The 14,970-nt window shown below is 28.6% G+C and overlaps 5 protein-coding genes across 9 annotated transcripts in view; 2 read left to right on the plus strand and 3 right to left on the minus strand.

The window, feature by feature from the left end:
• Positions 1-569: 569 nt before the first annotated feature.
• Positions 570-3,598, minus strand: LOC122514378 (F-box only protein 42-like). 3 transcript variants are annotated; one of them, XM_043631175.1, is made up of 7 exons: positions 3,514-3,598; positions 2,287-2,428; positions 2,085-2,227; positions 1,857-2,014; positions 1,506-1,776; positions 1,293-1,426; positions 570-1,202 (listed from the first exon to the last, which is right to left on the minus strand). In XM_043631175.1, exons 2-7 carry the CDS (start codon positions 2,312-2,314, stop codon positions 647-649), a joined length of 1,290 nt encoding a protein of 429 aa, XP_043487110.1. In that variant the 5' UTR covers positions 2,315-2,428; positions 3,514-3,598; the 3' UTR covers positions 570-646. The 3 variants fall into 3 exon arrangements, with proteins under 3 accessions (XP_043487110.1, XP_043487109.1, XP_043487108.1); XM_043631174.1 differs by having other exon boundaries at positions 2,085-2,428; XM_043631173.1 differs by lacking the exon at positions 3,514-3,598 and adding an exon at positions 2,520-2,884 and having other exon boundaries at positions 2,085-2,428.
• On the plus strand, positions 3,197-4,900 carry LOC122514379 (peroxisomal membrane protein PEX14). Of its 2 annotated transcripts, XM_043631178.1 has the most exons (5): positions 3,197-3,477; positions 3,634-3,688; positions 3,914-4,234; positions 4,331-4,566; positions 4,721-4,900. In XM_043631178.1, the coding sequence occupies exons 2-5, from the start codon at positions 3,635-3,637 to the stop codon at positions 4,884-4,886; spliced, it is 777 nt and encodes a 258-aa protein (XP_043487113.1). In that variant the 5' UTR covers positions 3,197-3,477; position 3,634; the 3' UTR covers positions 4,887-4,900. The 2 variants fall into 2 exon arrangements, with proteins under 2 accessions (XP_043487113.1, XP_043487112.1); XM_043631177.1 differs by lacking the exon at positions 3,197-3,477 and having other exon boundaries at positions 3,596-3,688.
• A 2,371-nt stretch (positions 4,901-7,271) lies between these two features.
• Positions 7,272-9,825, minus strand: LOC122514381 (CTD nuclear envelope phosphatase 1 homolog). Of its 2 annotated transcripts, none has more exons than XM_043631181.1 (5): positions 9,322-9,825; positions 8,794-8,860; positions 8,479-8,680; positions 8,002-8,219; positions 7,272-7,755 (listed from the first exon to the last, which is right to left on the minus strand). In XM_043631181.1, exons 1-5 carry the CDS (start codon positions 9,409-9,411, stop codon positions 7,610-7,612), a joined length of 723 nt encoding a protein of 240 aa, XP_043487116.1. In that variant the 5' UTR covers positions 9,412-9,825; the 3' UTR covers positions 7,272-7,609. The 2 variants fall into 2 exon arrangements, with proteins under 2 accessions (XP_043487116.1, XP_043487115.1); XM_043631180.1 differs by having other exon boundaries at positions 9,313-9,825.
• A 794-nt stretch (positions 9,826-10,619) lies between these two features.
• LOC122514380 (mRNA-decapping enzyme 1A) lies at positions 10,620-12,952 on the plus strand. The gene is made up of 4 exons (XM_043631179.1): positions 10,620-11,007; positions 11,211-11,652; positions 11,752-12,234; positions 12,324-12,952. The coding sequence occupies exons 1-4, from the start codon at positions 10,799-10,801 to the stop codon at positions 12,558-12,560; spliced, it is 1,371 nt and encodes a 456-aa protein (XP_043487114.1). The 5' UTR covers positions 10,620-10,798; the 3' UTR covers positions 12,561-12,952.
• A 1,059-nt stretch (positions 12,953-14,011) lies between these two features.
• The window catches only part of LOC122514382 (BMP and activin membrane-bound inhibitor homolog), a 32,592-nt gene continuing 31,633 nt past the window's right edge, over positions 14,012-14,970 (minus strand). Inside the window, exon 3 of the mRNA XM_043631182.1 lies at positions 14,012-14,939. Coding sequence (XP_043487117.1) covers positions 14,686-14,939 — 254 coding nt within the window. The 3' untranslated portion in view covers positions 14,012-14,685. The remainder of the gene's footprint in view (positions 14,940-14,970) is intronic.

Consider the following 14,970-nt stretch of genomic DNA (forward strand, 5'->3'; position numbering starts at 1 on the left):
ATCGTGAATTTAAAAAAAATATATATTATAAATGAGATTGTAATGATTTGTATATTCAATTATGTTGAGAAACGTACATAATTTTAACATCAAATATATCAATAGTTTTTATTAAAAATAATTTAAAATCATGAATGAATACAATTATAAAATTTATAAATTTGATACTTCTATTTATGAAAATAAAATAAAATATATATAGGTGTGTGTGGGGGATAAAAATTTAGAAATCAAATAATCTTTGTTGAAGCATTTGATTTTTTGTATTTTAAAATTATTATCACATCAATTCCATCATCTTACATCTATAATTTTAGAAGCGAATAACTTCCAGTAATATTTTTATGACATTTCTTAACAAGAGGGACAAAACACATTAGAATTTATTTCTTTTTTAAATTTAAATACTCTATTATTAAATATCTGATTAAATATATATTCCGATTTAATTTAGAAATTATAATTTGCAAACGAATATTAATAGATTGTTATTAGCAATATAAAATTACATACGATGTGACACTGATAATATCGTACATATATATAATATGTAGGCATATTACTATTACATTAATAAAGACGACAATTTTAATTTCATTCTCACACATAGAAATCTCAAAAACACAATGTTCATATTTATATAATATTATATAACATATTTAGGTGGATTTATAAAATGTAAATCATTATACACTTCTAAATTATCTATATCCGCGTGACTTTGAATAGTAGCATGTTCTTTGCGAATGCCTCCAAAAACAATTAACTCTCCTTTTCCCATAACAAGCGAATACAAAATTCTTTCATCAGGTCCCGACTGGTCGATTTCCTTTAATGGAATCCAAGTGGCGCTACATTTATCACCAAATACTTTGCTTATATCCAAAATAAATATAGATAACGCGGTCTCCGTTCTTTTGACAATTTTTGTTTGTAACTTTCTACTTCTTATCTTCTCTTCCATCTTTTTGAGATTTTCCAATTGCCGTTGTCGATTAATGCTCAAACTATTGTTAGTTGGTTTATCACGAAACGCTGCCATGCTCAGTGCACTGTCACAACAAAATGGAACGATTCTAGAAAAATTTGATCTTCGCGATGGTGTATTACTCGCTCTACTTTGCGAGGATGATCTTGAGAAAGATCCATGTCGACCGTTAACATTTTCATCTGTATCTACATCCGTTCTGTGTCTTTGTTTGCTAAAGAAATAATATATATTCTTTATTTTTAAAAATATCATATATATATATATAAATATAAGATTTACTAGATTGTTAAGTAACGCAAACCTTTCTTGCAAAGGAGATGATAAGTCAGGAAATCTCCATGGTCTTTGACAAGCAACATTTTGCATTGCTATACTCATGTCATTTACTTTAGCACGTCGCTTGTTGTTACTTAATACAACGATATAATTTCCAATCTAACAAGTTAAAATTAAATATATTTATATAATGTTAAATTGATCAATAATGTTTCAGATGATCATAAATATAGATCACCTTGCAAGCTTGATGACACCAAATGCGGGCAGGTGCCCATTCTTGGTGATATAATGTTACTTTTCTCCATTTCCATGTTGGCTCAGTCATAGTTAATAACCAAGCATCATTCATAGCTGAATTAGGACCGGTACAACCTCCTAGCACAAGAAAATGCTTATCCCCTAAATAAATCTGTGATTGACCATGGCGTGGTCTTGGTTTGATTATTGTTGTTGGTTGTTTGTGCCAAACATATGTGTCCAAGTTTAAACACCATAAGTCATTAGAACTATCTCAAAAAAATTCAAATCATTAAAGTATTCAATCGAATTAACAAAATTTTTAATACGATATGATAAAAGTTGTTACCGAAGGCCGCAATGAATACCACCAAATACAACCATATTATTTCCATGAATAGTTGCTGAATGAGCTGACATAGCCGGAGGTGTTTCTAAAGTATTAATAGCACTCCATTTATTTGTTTCTATAGAATAGACATGCAACTCATTAAACAATTTCCATTCCTAAAAATAAAATATCATGAGTATAATGTATTACAATATGAAATAATGACAAGAAGTGTATTATTTGTACCTGATGTAGAGGATAACGAGAAGGATAAGACCACCCACCGAAAAGAATAAAATTCTTGTTGTAATACAACATAGTAGCGCAAGCTTTTGGAGATGGATAGCTGCCCATTGTGATCGGTCTGACCCAAGTCCTCGTATCTAAATCTAATCTCCACAAATCGTTAAATGCAGTTAAAGTATCAGTACATCCTCCAAATACATACATTGAATTTTCATAGATACAAGCTGCATGAGAATGTCTTTTGCTAATCATATGGATTTGATTCTGTTTCGGGCAAATATTCCAAACCAAAGCACCACATGATACAGCTTTACGGAAGTGTGCCTCACTGTGGTCAATAACATCTGTAGTAAAATATATAATTAATAATTATTAGAGAATGGAATAAATACTTTATATAAACATTATAATAATAATAATAATAATAATAAATACTCTTAGTCGCACGACACCATCTTTTAGAGACTAGTCTGCATTCTTGTAAATCTTTATAAGGAGGAATAAGACTTAGAATATATTCTAATAATTCATCCGGTAAATCATCTATTTTGCATTGCATTTTTGTTGATATGATTAAGTCGTATTTGTTATTAATATTTATATAGTTAATCAATTTCAGATTTTCTCTTGACAATATCAAAAACAATTTGACTAATGCAATACTATTATTAGAGATTATATATATATATAGAAAGCTCTTCACACTTCCTTAACAAATTTGTTAGATTATTTTGTTGTTTTTATAGAATTTCTTCGCGTGAATGGTACACTCTCTTTTTTCTTCTCTCTTTCTCTCTCTCTCTCTCTATATATATATATATATTTAATTTTAATTCAGTTTAGGCTACTTTTTTACGTATTTATATAGTTAGGCTAAAAAAACAATGATGTACATGTCATAGCACCATCATTATTCATAACATCAATTTTTTTATAATTATCAACGATATATATATTCAATTTAAAGAGAGACAATTATATATTGATATAACATAAATATCATAATGACATAATTAAACATAATTTTATTTAATATGATTTTATTTATTTTATCAAAATTTATTTTAATTTTATCACAGATTCAATGATTATTATGCGACACTAAGCACAAACTCCATAGGATTTAAATGACAGATGATTTGACATGACAGTTAACTTTGTTTCAGAAGGATAAACCCCCTTTACAAAATTAACAATTTTGTCAAGTCTGCATTAGATGTAAAATAAACTGATTGGTTGTTACGCGTTATATTCGTATTTCTTATTGGTCGAATTAACAACAATCAGTATGCAATATGAATGCGATTTCTATGTTAAATAAACATGTAAATTATGTCGCATACAAATAATTTAATGATATTTATTTCATTTAGGATTTAAGACTATTTGTAAGGTTAGTAAAAAAATATTAATCAGTATTCGTGAATACCATTTCATTTTTTTAATTTGGTAACACTGAGATCCCTATTATAAAAACACGATTTCAATATCTCAGAATAATAAATATTAAGAAGTAATTATAATAAGAATATGTATAATTGTTTAACAGAATGACGGGCCAAGATATAACTGATCTTAATAAATCTTGTTTGCGTGAAAATTTAGTAAGTATATTCTACATGTATATATATATATTTGTGTGTATATTTATAAAAATTTGTATAGTTCTAATAGAATTAGAATTAAAAATCCTATTTGGATCTTAGTTTTATATAAATGTCATTTACAATTTTAAAATTTCTATTAATCGTACTTTGTACCATTACGCAATTTTGATATTTTATTTTAAATTGATTTATTCCATCTCTAATAATAGATTAATTTTTAAGATAAAAGCAGCTGTACAATTTTTTCAACATCCTGAAGTGTCAAGAGCTCCATTAAGTAAAAAACAGGAGTTTCTTAAAAGAAAGGGCTTGTCTGAAGAAGAAATTAAAAAAGCTTGCGAATTAGCTGGCGTTGATACTAATGAACAAAGAAGATTTGATAATCAAAATGAATATACAGCGATATCGATACCAGAAAGATCTCATTATCCGTACTTACATGTACAATCATATCAATTGACGTTGTTACAAAAAATTAAAGAATTTTTTAACGTCACTGCTGTGATTGGAGCTACGCTCTATTGTGTTTATTGGTTTTATAAGGTATATTATTATTTAAAAACTTTAGACACAATTTACCTTTCGATATGGTGTATTCCTCTTACAAAAGTAAGGTATCCAAATTCTTGATATTTATAGGAATTTATTGAACCATTTTTATTTGGGCGTAAGAAAAAAAATAGCATAACCGATACTGTTACCGAATTGGATATGACTATACAAAATTCTATTAAAGAAATGAAGGATTCTATTTCTAAGGTAGAGGTCGATGTAAAAAGATTATCGCAAAACCAATCAATTGATATAGCAATTCCACAACTCGTACAAGAACTTAAACAAGAGCTATCTAGTCTGAAAGCGCTTCTTCTTTCGAGGTATCTCTTGGCTATCAATATTATTTATTATATATTATTTTTAAGCTACATTTATTTACATTTTTACTCTTTGAAACCATGACCATTGTACAAAATTTTGTTATACATTTAATATTTTATTTGAATTATATTAAATGTTTATACTTTTCAATAGAAAACAGTTTCCCAGTGCTCCAGCATCTATTCCGTCATGGCAATTAAGTACAAGTACTGTTCAAGAAAAAGCAACGGAAAGAGAAGACGATGCTGGAAGTGGAAGTAGCACTAATAATTCAGATAGTTCTTTGGAAATTGTACGAGATGAACCACCTAAAGATTAAAATATGAACAAAGATATTATTATTTACAGCTTCCATTAATTCACTTTCTTCCATCTTAAATGATTGGTCTTCAATGTGCATAGAAAGTGCATTCTATAACACATCATAAAAAAGAGGTCAAAAATCTTGTTTTTTTGTTTGTTTATATATATTTTTTCATTTAATTTTTGTATAAATGTAGTCTATATATATATAATATATAATATATAACTATATATATATGTGTATATATATATAGAAAACTGATATAAACTATATTTTATTATACAAAGTTTTACTATCAAAAGAAATATTTAATATGAAATTTTAACTTATCAATGAAATATTCTTTTTTGTACATTAAAATTTTTATTCTAAGTCCATTTTATTTGCTGCTTCCTTTATTTGTTTGTTTTTTCCTTTTTTTTCTTTTTTTATTGAAGTTTTTAACATCAGTATCAAAATCATAAGTGTTTAGTATTGTTATAAAAAAAGTACGTTCAGTTTACATAAAGAAAACAAAATAATAATAATAATAATAATAATAATAATAATAATAATAATAATAATAATAATAATAATAATAATACAAAGAATCAAATAAAGTTTCAAAAGTTTTTTCGCGTGAAAAAAATTCTTTTTTATGCTATATGAATACGTAGAGAATAAATACATTAAATATGTAGTATTTTATGTGCACACACACATATGTTATATATATGGAAATAATTTTTGTTGTTTTAGTTTTCTTTTGTATAATAATATAATTTTGTTTTGTTAAACATTGTCTATTTCTTTTATTAGCAATGGCTAGCTCTAATGTTATTTTGAAATATGTTAAAATTATGTGAATGTATTATAAATCAATGTAAAAAAATCCTTTAATATATAAGGTAGTCATTGTAAAGATTATCAAAAGAATTATATTTATTGATACTTCAAGAAGAAACTTTTTTTTAATCGAAGAGATTTTATAATTACGAATTGTATAATTAATTTTTATATTTTGACGCACCAATGTGTAAAAGTAGCAAAAAACCCATCACAAATATAGTTCCTCCGAAAAATTTTATTTAAAGTTAATTATAAGACGATTGTTATTCATTTATAGTTAACAAATCCGCGTATTATTTTACAATTTTTATTATAATACAATTCTTTTGCAGAATCCGTTATAATACCAAAAGTTTTTTTGAAAAGTGTATAAAACTTTTAATTATTCCTATGGAAAATGTTTCTTTTCCTTTTAATCTTACAAACAAAGAACTTTTTCTTGTCTTTTCTTTTCTTTTAAATGTGCCAACCTTTACAATGATCATCCTGTATATCAAAAATTAAGAATTGTTCTCTATTGAAAGTTGTTTATTTGAGAACATATTATTGGTACTTCAATCTAGCGCACATGAGCATGTCTTAATTTAAATAAGATTTTAACACTACGTAAGTTTGATGTTTATACGAATATATACAATTATGTATATAAGGATCGTTCAGTATAATATAAATATAATATTTTGCAGCTTAATAAATAATAAATAATTTAATAAGGTATCTATAAATTACTAAATAAAAAAAAATATATAAAGATCTATAAAATAGTAATTTAGTAAGTAACTAATTGTAGTAACTAATTATTGCTTCATTTTAAATACTTCTCTTCTTTTTTTATTTATTTCCTCATTGTATATTTTATTTTATTTTCTCTTTTTCGAAGTACGACCAAAACAAAGCCATGTTCTGCAATTGTTATATTTCGTTTTTATTTACTGATCGATCTTAATATATATACATATATGTATATATGTATTCATAATAAATATTATATAAAGTTTATACTCTTAATGACTTAATTACATTCTTCATACACACACACTAGCCACTCCATAATAAACACATTCGTTTTCTAATTACTGCTATTATGTACATAATATTCATCATTAATTCTAGATCATTAGACAAGCGGACAGAGTATACATGTATATGCATAGATTTTCATTATTTTGCTGATTCATTTATTTATTTTATTATTTATTTTATTAATGTCACAGGTTGTTGAATTCAACTGGTTTTAAGTCCTCAAACTTTAGCAAAAATTTGATCAAAGGAAATGTTTCTTTTTAAATATTTTTAATACTTCTTTATATTAGACACAAGTCAGACGGCTGCCTCACTGATACAGTGAGTTACAGCGAAGTCTATTTGAAGTATGACTTAGTATGTTTCTTTTCTACATTCTAGATTGATAATGTACAATAATAGAAGTATTTCAAAATAATCATTTCATTGCCATGCCTGCCAAAATTAAATTTAAATAGATTTAAATAAAACAATATATTTCCTCCTCCTTCAAAAGAGAAAGAGAGGAAGAGAGAATTTGTATAAAGTATAATTTAACAAATTTTTTTCTCAATTTATCATCTTTGGCAAATGCATAATTAGAAAACAGATATTTCATTTAATAAATCACGAATCAAATTGTATACAAAAATTATTCTATAGAAGATTTTTGTGCTGATATAGTAATTGGCTGAACATCCCATTCCCTTAGACACAGACTCACTATCTTTTGCATAACAAGTATACAAAATGAGGACAGGGTAAGGGGTTCGTCATTTCATTTATCTGGACAGCATTCTAATATGCATCCTATTTACCAATAACAATAATAATCCTAATCTAGACACACTAAATTATTACACGATTGATTGCTAGTATGCCTAGTACATCAATCAATTAAAATTATGCTACCAAGTATTATGTAATTGTAAATTTCTTGAAAGAACTGATCGCACATCTTGCGTGAAGCGTAGAGCATCCAGAACAGGTAGTAAATTCAATAAAGCAGTATCTCCTGCATCGCTAAACCATGATTTGATAGGTATCGCATTGTCTGTTGCAATAAAATAAATTACATGTATATATAAATATATATCGCAGTTTATATTAACAAATTTATTTAGAATATAATAGTTCAACATCACAAAAAAATAATATTTTTAGTTACAGTTACAAGCACAAGCTTTTTTTAAATTTCATTCAAATTTTCTATGTTTATACAGCACTATTGAAATCGCTATTACTATAACAATTATAACAAAAAAGAGAAAAATAAAATAAAGTAAATAATATCACTTACGTGGATAAGCTCTATAAGCTCCAGGACTATTATCGAGAATAAAGACAGAAGCTAAATCTGAACAAATGGCAGAAAGATTCTTGGTATAGGAACCCATTTCTGGAGTACAATGTTGTCTGTAATATCTGCGCCTTAAAATACCTCGATTGTTATCTAATTTATCTGCCACAGCTGCACCATAAATTTCCATAGATGCAGTGAAAATCACTAATTCATACCTAAATTAAATATAAAAATGATATCAATTTTACATAGAATATTAACACGTTAAGCACCAAGTTTCTTTTGCTTAGCTTTCTTTTTAGCCCACGATAATTCATCATCCAGAAAAATTATATACGAGAATGTCAACCACTGGTGAACGATGTAGCCTGAACAGAAAGTCTAAAGCTGATTAATAAAAACCAGCATGGTATTTAACGTGTTAACTAATACAAAATACGTAAATTAAGATATTATTTAATACAAAGATCTTACCATTGACTAACAATGTCCAAGAAAAAATCTACGTGTGGCCTTTTATGAACAAAAAATCGAACAGGGTGTCGATCTATCGTTACTTTAAGAACAAAATCTGGAGGCGTACCAGGCCTAACAGTTGGCCTTGCCACCCCGTCATGATGAGAATGAATTAAGGTCTCATCTAAGTCAAGTACTAATACTTTTCTCTTAACTATACCTGCAATACATATTACTCATATTTAAGAATCACATAATAGATAATAATAATAATAATAATACAGACAAATAAAATTATTTAATCAAATACAAATAGAATAAAATATTACTTACTAAGTCTATGCTTTGATAAAGGAGATAATGGGAAGATTTCATACTTAACTGGCTGCATTTGTGAAATCTATACAAACAAATTCATCCAATTTAAAAACTCTTAAACAGATTGCATTATCAATGAAAATATTGTTATCAAATTAGTTTCGCCATTACGATTAATACAAAAGCCCAAATGTGATGATTGGAAATAAACATTGTTCAATGTACTTTGAAATATTATTGCATACAATCATAACAATAACAATCTCATTGATACAAGAAATATAAAAGATTATGCAACGAGAGAAAAAAGGGGCACTTGTTTCTCACTGAGTGTAGCATACTTTTTATGAATATATGTACAAAGATAAAATGACACATCGCAGTAGTGTATCTTCCTTCTAGCTGTTAAAAAAAAAAAAACAAAAACAAAACCGAAAAAGGAACAAGAAAAAAGGAATACGATAGGAAGAAAAAATAAAAACAACTGTAAGAAAGAGAGAGAGAGAAAGAAAGAGGCGCGAAGCACCTACTTACGGCTCTAACCTGCTTCTTGAGTAGAAAACAGACGCATGTCCACACGCGGGAAGCCATCAAGAGAAAAGCTCTCATTCCCATCTGCAATTGTTTCAGCATTTCTACTGATATTTAATCACCGGGCCGAAGTCCGGCAACTATTTAATCACCAGTCAATCTCTCTCCTTTTCTTTTCGATTCCGTTTCTCTACCCTTTTTTTACCCTTTCACACTTGGCTTCACGTTGCGGTGGTCACAAACTTTATCGTAAACAAACTCTTATCTTCTAATTATCTTGATTATATTTTAGATAGATATTACGATACATTATGCGAACTTCCAATTAGGAAATTTCACTTTACACGTAGACAATGGTATTTCCATTACTTTATCTTTTCTTCTACTTTTTTCATTAAAAATCTATCTATCAGTATTATTCTCTCTCTCACGCGCACAACATTGCTGCCGCCATCTTTCCCACATCGACCCAATTTTTCCATGCGCTTAACCACCGCGCATAATCCTCGCTAATATTCAATCTTGTATACTTTTTTCTTTAAACGCATTCCTTCTTTTTCTTTCTTTATTTCACATCCTATAGAAATATTCTTGTGATCTGCGAATTGTTAGAAGAAAATCTTTAATTAAATATGTTACGAATTAAATATTCGTACGTTTAACCCCTTCTCAGTTATTATTTTTTTTTTTAATTTTTACCGTACTTTTTTTAATTTTTTCCTTCCTTTATTGTTATATTCATTATTTTGATTGTTAATTTCTTCTTTTTATTATTAAAATTTGTCGATAACATTACTCTACATATGGCGAATTTAAATTCTTAAATTTCCATAAATGTTACTAACTTTCAGAGGCTCCGATTTTCCATTTCGCACAGGGTCCCTAAAAATATAGAAACAGGCCTGATTGTAATAGTTGCATTACAAATATTATTACGAATATTAATATATATTAAAATAGAAATAGTAAATGCTCTATAACTTGTTACACATATTCCTTTGAAACAGTAAAAATAAACTGAATAATAAGGGAAACATCGTCATAATATATTATATATTCAATAGTATTTCACAATCATCCCGCCTTTAGATTTCGAGATTTGAGAAGCTGTAACCGGTGCATTGTTGTCGCAATAAAAGCAAAATCTGATTGGTCGAAAAATAATCGATTAATTTGTAGCCTATCGAAGAATACAAGCCTTTTTTTAATTCGTAGAATTAAAATGGTTATATTTGATTTCGACCAATTAGAAAACGTACGTTCCAACACAAAAGCCTACGATAACGCACTTTGCGGTAATGTTGGCAACAATGATGCTCAAACGCCATAAGTCTTCAAAGTATGTTATGGCGTTCATAAGAAGCAGCTGCTCGATTTGCTTCAAAATACCGGACTCGTAGTTATAAGCTCATTCGAATAAGTCGAATCGTGTATTGTTAGATTAAAGAAGTTTATATTTTATTATTTTTGTGTTAAGTTATCCGACAATATGACGGACTTGACGGAATTGAGAATGAACGTGGCCGCATTGAAACGCGTTGACCCCTACGTGAAGGATATTCTCGAGACAGCGACCCATGTAGCTTTGTACACTTTTAATGGAGATAATAACGAGTGGGAAAAAACTGACATCGAGGGTGCTCTATTTGTTTACTCTCGAAATGGCGAGCCATATAATGGTATTCTTATAATGAATAGGTATTGCATCTTTGTTTTTCATTACATTTTTTAAATCATGTATATATGCATATATATATATATATATATGCATATATATATATGTACATATATATATATACATGCTTGTGCTTATATATAAATGCATGCTTATACTTTTTACGCTTTACTTATATTTATTCATAAGGTTCTACATTTTAATTTTATGCTATCTTTTTTCACAGATTGAATACAAATAATTTAGTGGAACCTGTAACGCAAGGCCTAGACTTACAATTACAAGCACCTTTTCTACTATATAGAAATTCACGGTGTAATATTTATGGTATTTGGTTTTATGATAAAGAAGAGTGTATACGCATAGCTGCGATGTTATATAAACTCGTTATGGAGTCTGAAAAAAATCGTAAAGCAGCTAATAAACCTATTCAAAATAAGAAGAACGTAGGATCTAATGAGAATAATGTGGATATATTTAGTATGCTTAGTAAAGCTCAAGAAGATTTTAATACCAATAGAGCAAACAGCGGAGGTGGTGGGAAACCGTCCGATAGCAAATCTCCATCTAATACTCCTGCAACGGATAATAATTCTGGGCCACTTATGGCTCCACTAGGTCCTGATGTTACGTCTCAAAGTGTTATGGACTTTTTTGCGAAAGCTAAGGTTAATGTTTATTAAATAATTTATTAATAAATAGATTGTAACACCTATTATTATAAAATTGATGTTATCAAAAACTAATATTATGATTTTATTATTCAGGTAAATACTGGTCATTTCAAAGCTGGTGATCAACCAACTGCTATAACTACAGGCCCAAATGAAAATAAGCCTTTGTTACTTGCACGATTAATGTCCCATCCAGCAGCTCACACATTAGAGCATATCGAAAAGCAACAGAGATCAATAACTCCACTGCCTATAGCATTGCAATCACTAAAACCTATTCCTCCAACGACATCGATTAATGTAGGTAGTTTAACTTTGTTAAACAGGTTTAAAAGAAGGAACAAAACTGCTTCGCAAGAATCGTCAATGTCTACATCGGCAACAGTTTCTCTAGATCTTCAACCACCGATAAGCCAAAGTAATGAAGAAAATAATGGTTCATCCGGATTTCTTAGGATACAATCACCAACAAATACAACACCTTCTAACATAACTAATCATCAAACTTCAAATATTATTACTACTAGTAATACAAATCCTCTTTCATCTTTGTTCGCTCAAGCGCCTTCCAATACAGTAAGAATAATTAATATTTTTATATATATTTTTTTATTTTTGTGTATGTCTAATTTTTCTTACATATATCTCTGCATTATTTAATTCAGGCTTCAGAAGATATTATCACGACTCCATCTTTATCGGGGACAGGATTAGCACCTGCATTGATACCACCTGTTATGTTTGCGGCTCCAAGTCCTGCAGAACCTTTAGCTAGGCCATTAGAACCGCTGACAAGGAATCAACTACTTCAAGCTTTTAATTATCTATTGAGAAGCGATCCAGATTTTATCAACAAACTTCATGAAGCATACGTTAAATCGTTCGGCGAAATTGTCTTCTAAAGTAACACATTTAAAGAGAATAAAAAAAGATAATAATAATACAAGAAGAAGAAATAAATAACTACAATTTGTAAGCGATTAATAAAACGCATCATGCGGGTTGTGACGAATCGACTGACAATATGTCAAAAGAATTTGATATTCCTAAATTACATACGTATGTACATAATATGTCATGCTTGAAATTCGATTGACATTTAATATAGCCGATTTATCCGATTCGGAAATAAAGGAACGAAAGAACAAAAATGAAAAGGAAATGGAAATGGAAAAGAAAACTACAAGGCAGGACTACATAAAATATATATAGATATCTTGGGACTGTATTTTTATAAACTAAAAATGTTGTCTTCTCCAGAATTATTTAGAAAGTGCGAAAGGTGATTGATTGATTAATGAAAAAAAAAAAAAAAGCGCGGAATACGAGTGAAATATTAAACAAATAAAAATAAAAAACTATAGAGGAACTTGGATAAGAAAGAAAGATGCTGTACGATTTCAAACTGTGATGCCAAAACATTTATATTATTACTAGCGTTTTATGATTGCAATTTCAAAAAAAAAAGAATCTGATCAAGAAGATCTTTTGAGCCGATCAAACAAATGTATGTTTTATAGAGTTATGACGTACCCTTCCCATATATCGGGTATTGACGTGGTATGTATATGTAATTCCTAAAAAGAAGAAAAAGAACAAACAAAAAAAACAAGAAGAAAAGCAAATCCAACAACAACAACAACAACAACACACACATATATATATATATATATATATATATATAAAAGAAACAGATCAAATAAATAGAGATGCAGTATTGAGAAAAAAAACTCTTTCGTTATATTTTCCTAAAATTCATTTCTTTCATATCGAGTTATTATTATTATTATTATAATAATTATTATTATTATTATTATTATTAATAATCCCTTTCGCGAGTTTGCGTGATGTAATCATTTGAATCACGATGAAATAATGCGATGAAACTCGCGCGATATTACAGGTCTGTCTAATAATAATAATTTTACATAATAATATTAAGTCATACTATATCACAATATAAATGTTTATAATGGAATACATATAGAAATATGTCCGATAAATACGCGTTGTACGATCAATGAAGAATGATCGGACGTTGCAAAAATGCCAGTATGTATGCATTGTATGTATGCTTGTTTTTCTCTTCTCGGCTAATTTATATCGGCAAGTCTCCATCGTTTCCGTTGTTTTCTGTCTTTCACACGTCTATCGTATTATCTTCCCTATCGTTTTATATTTGTTCTTTCATTTTTTGTTACACAAAAAGGCACAATCGTAAAATTACATCTCATCGTTATTTTTTACTCGTAACAACGTCTCAACAACAACAGCAATAACCGAGATTTGTGTGTTCATTTCTATTTATTTATTTTTATATCGAAAGACCGAGCTTTCTTAAATATTTTCTATCTCATTGTTTTTTTTTTTGCATAGCTCAATATTATACACATATATGCATTATTTCAAAGATATTTCATGATAGCTAATCAATAGCGAAGTAAAGTTACTAAATTAATCTTCTATTTACAAGTTTGTCATCTAACGCTACCGAAAATGTTCATCTTGTTACAATATGTAACTTCAAACGTTTCCATTTCTCACTATCATACACATTCTCTCTTTTTATCTTTTTTTTTTTTTTAATTTCCTCTCTCCCTCTTCCTCCCTCTCTCTCTCTCTCCCTTTTTCAATTTTTTATTTACTTTACAAAATAAAATCGCCTCTTCAGGCGTATTTATATAAAAAATGCGACGGTAAGAGGATCAGGAATCAGGGGGGAGGGGGTACCGAGTAACGGTGTGTATGATCAATCATAATTTACAATTAAAAAGACGCTTCCCATGAAAGGATTCACAGCCAAGTAGAGCCAAGTATAGCTCGCTAGCTCTCTTCTTACATATGTAAATATATGTTATAGTTACTTAATTAATTAATTCGCTCTAGGTAAAGCGATTATATATATATATATATAAACAAGTGTCTTTGGATCGCAAAATGAAATTCATTGTTTGTTTTTTCTTGTTGTCTTCTTCTTCTTCTTCTTCTTCGTCATGTTGTTTTTTTTTTTTAATTTTTCTTCTTATTTTAAACGAGAGGCACTTTAGCTGGTCCCAGTAATGGTGGCCCGTTATCTGCCGTTCTGTGACCTCCGAGTTTGTCGCTTTGCAAAGGTACTGGCTTTAGAAATCTGATTGCAAGACTGGCCAAGATCAACAGAGCAATGATTCCACCTATTGGAACGGCTATCGTCGCGGTTTTAAACCAGTTATCCGAAGATTGACTTCCGTGTCCGGTTGGTTGTACTGGTCCTAGATACGTTCGTTGTTCATCCAAGATCACTAAAAAAAATAAAACGTTATTTTATTTATT

This window comes from Polistes fuscatus, unplaced genomic scaffold, assembly GCF_010416935.1.
Source record: "Polistes fuscatus isolate 324 unplaced genomic scaffold, CU_Pfus_HIC Scaffold14, whole genome shotgun sequence".
NCBI lineage: Eukaryota > Metazoa > Arthropoda > Insecta > Hymenoptera > Vespidae > Polistes > Polistes fuscatus.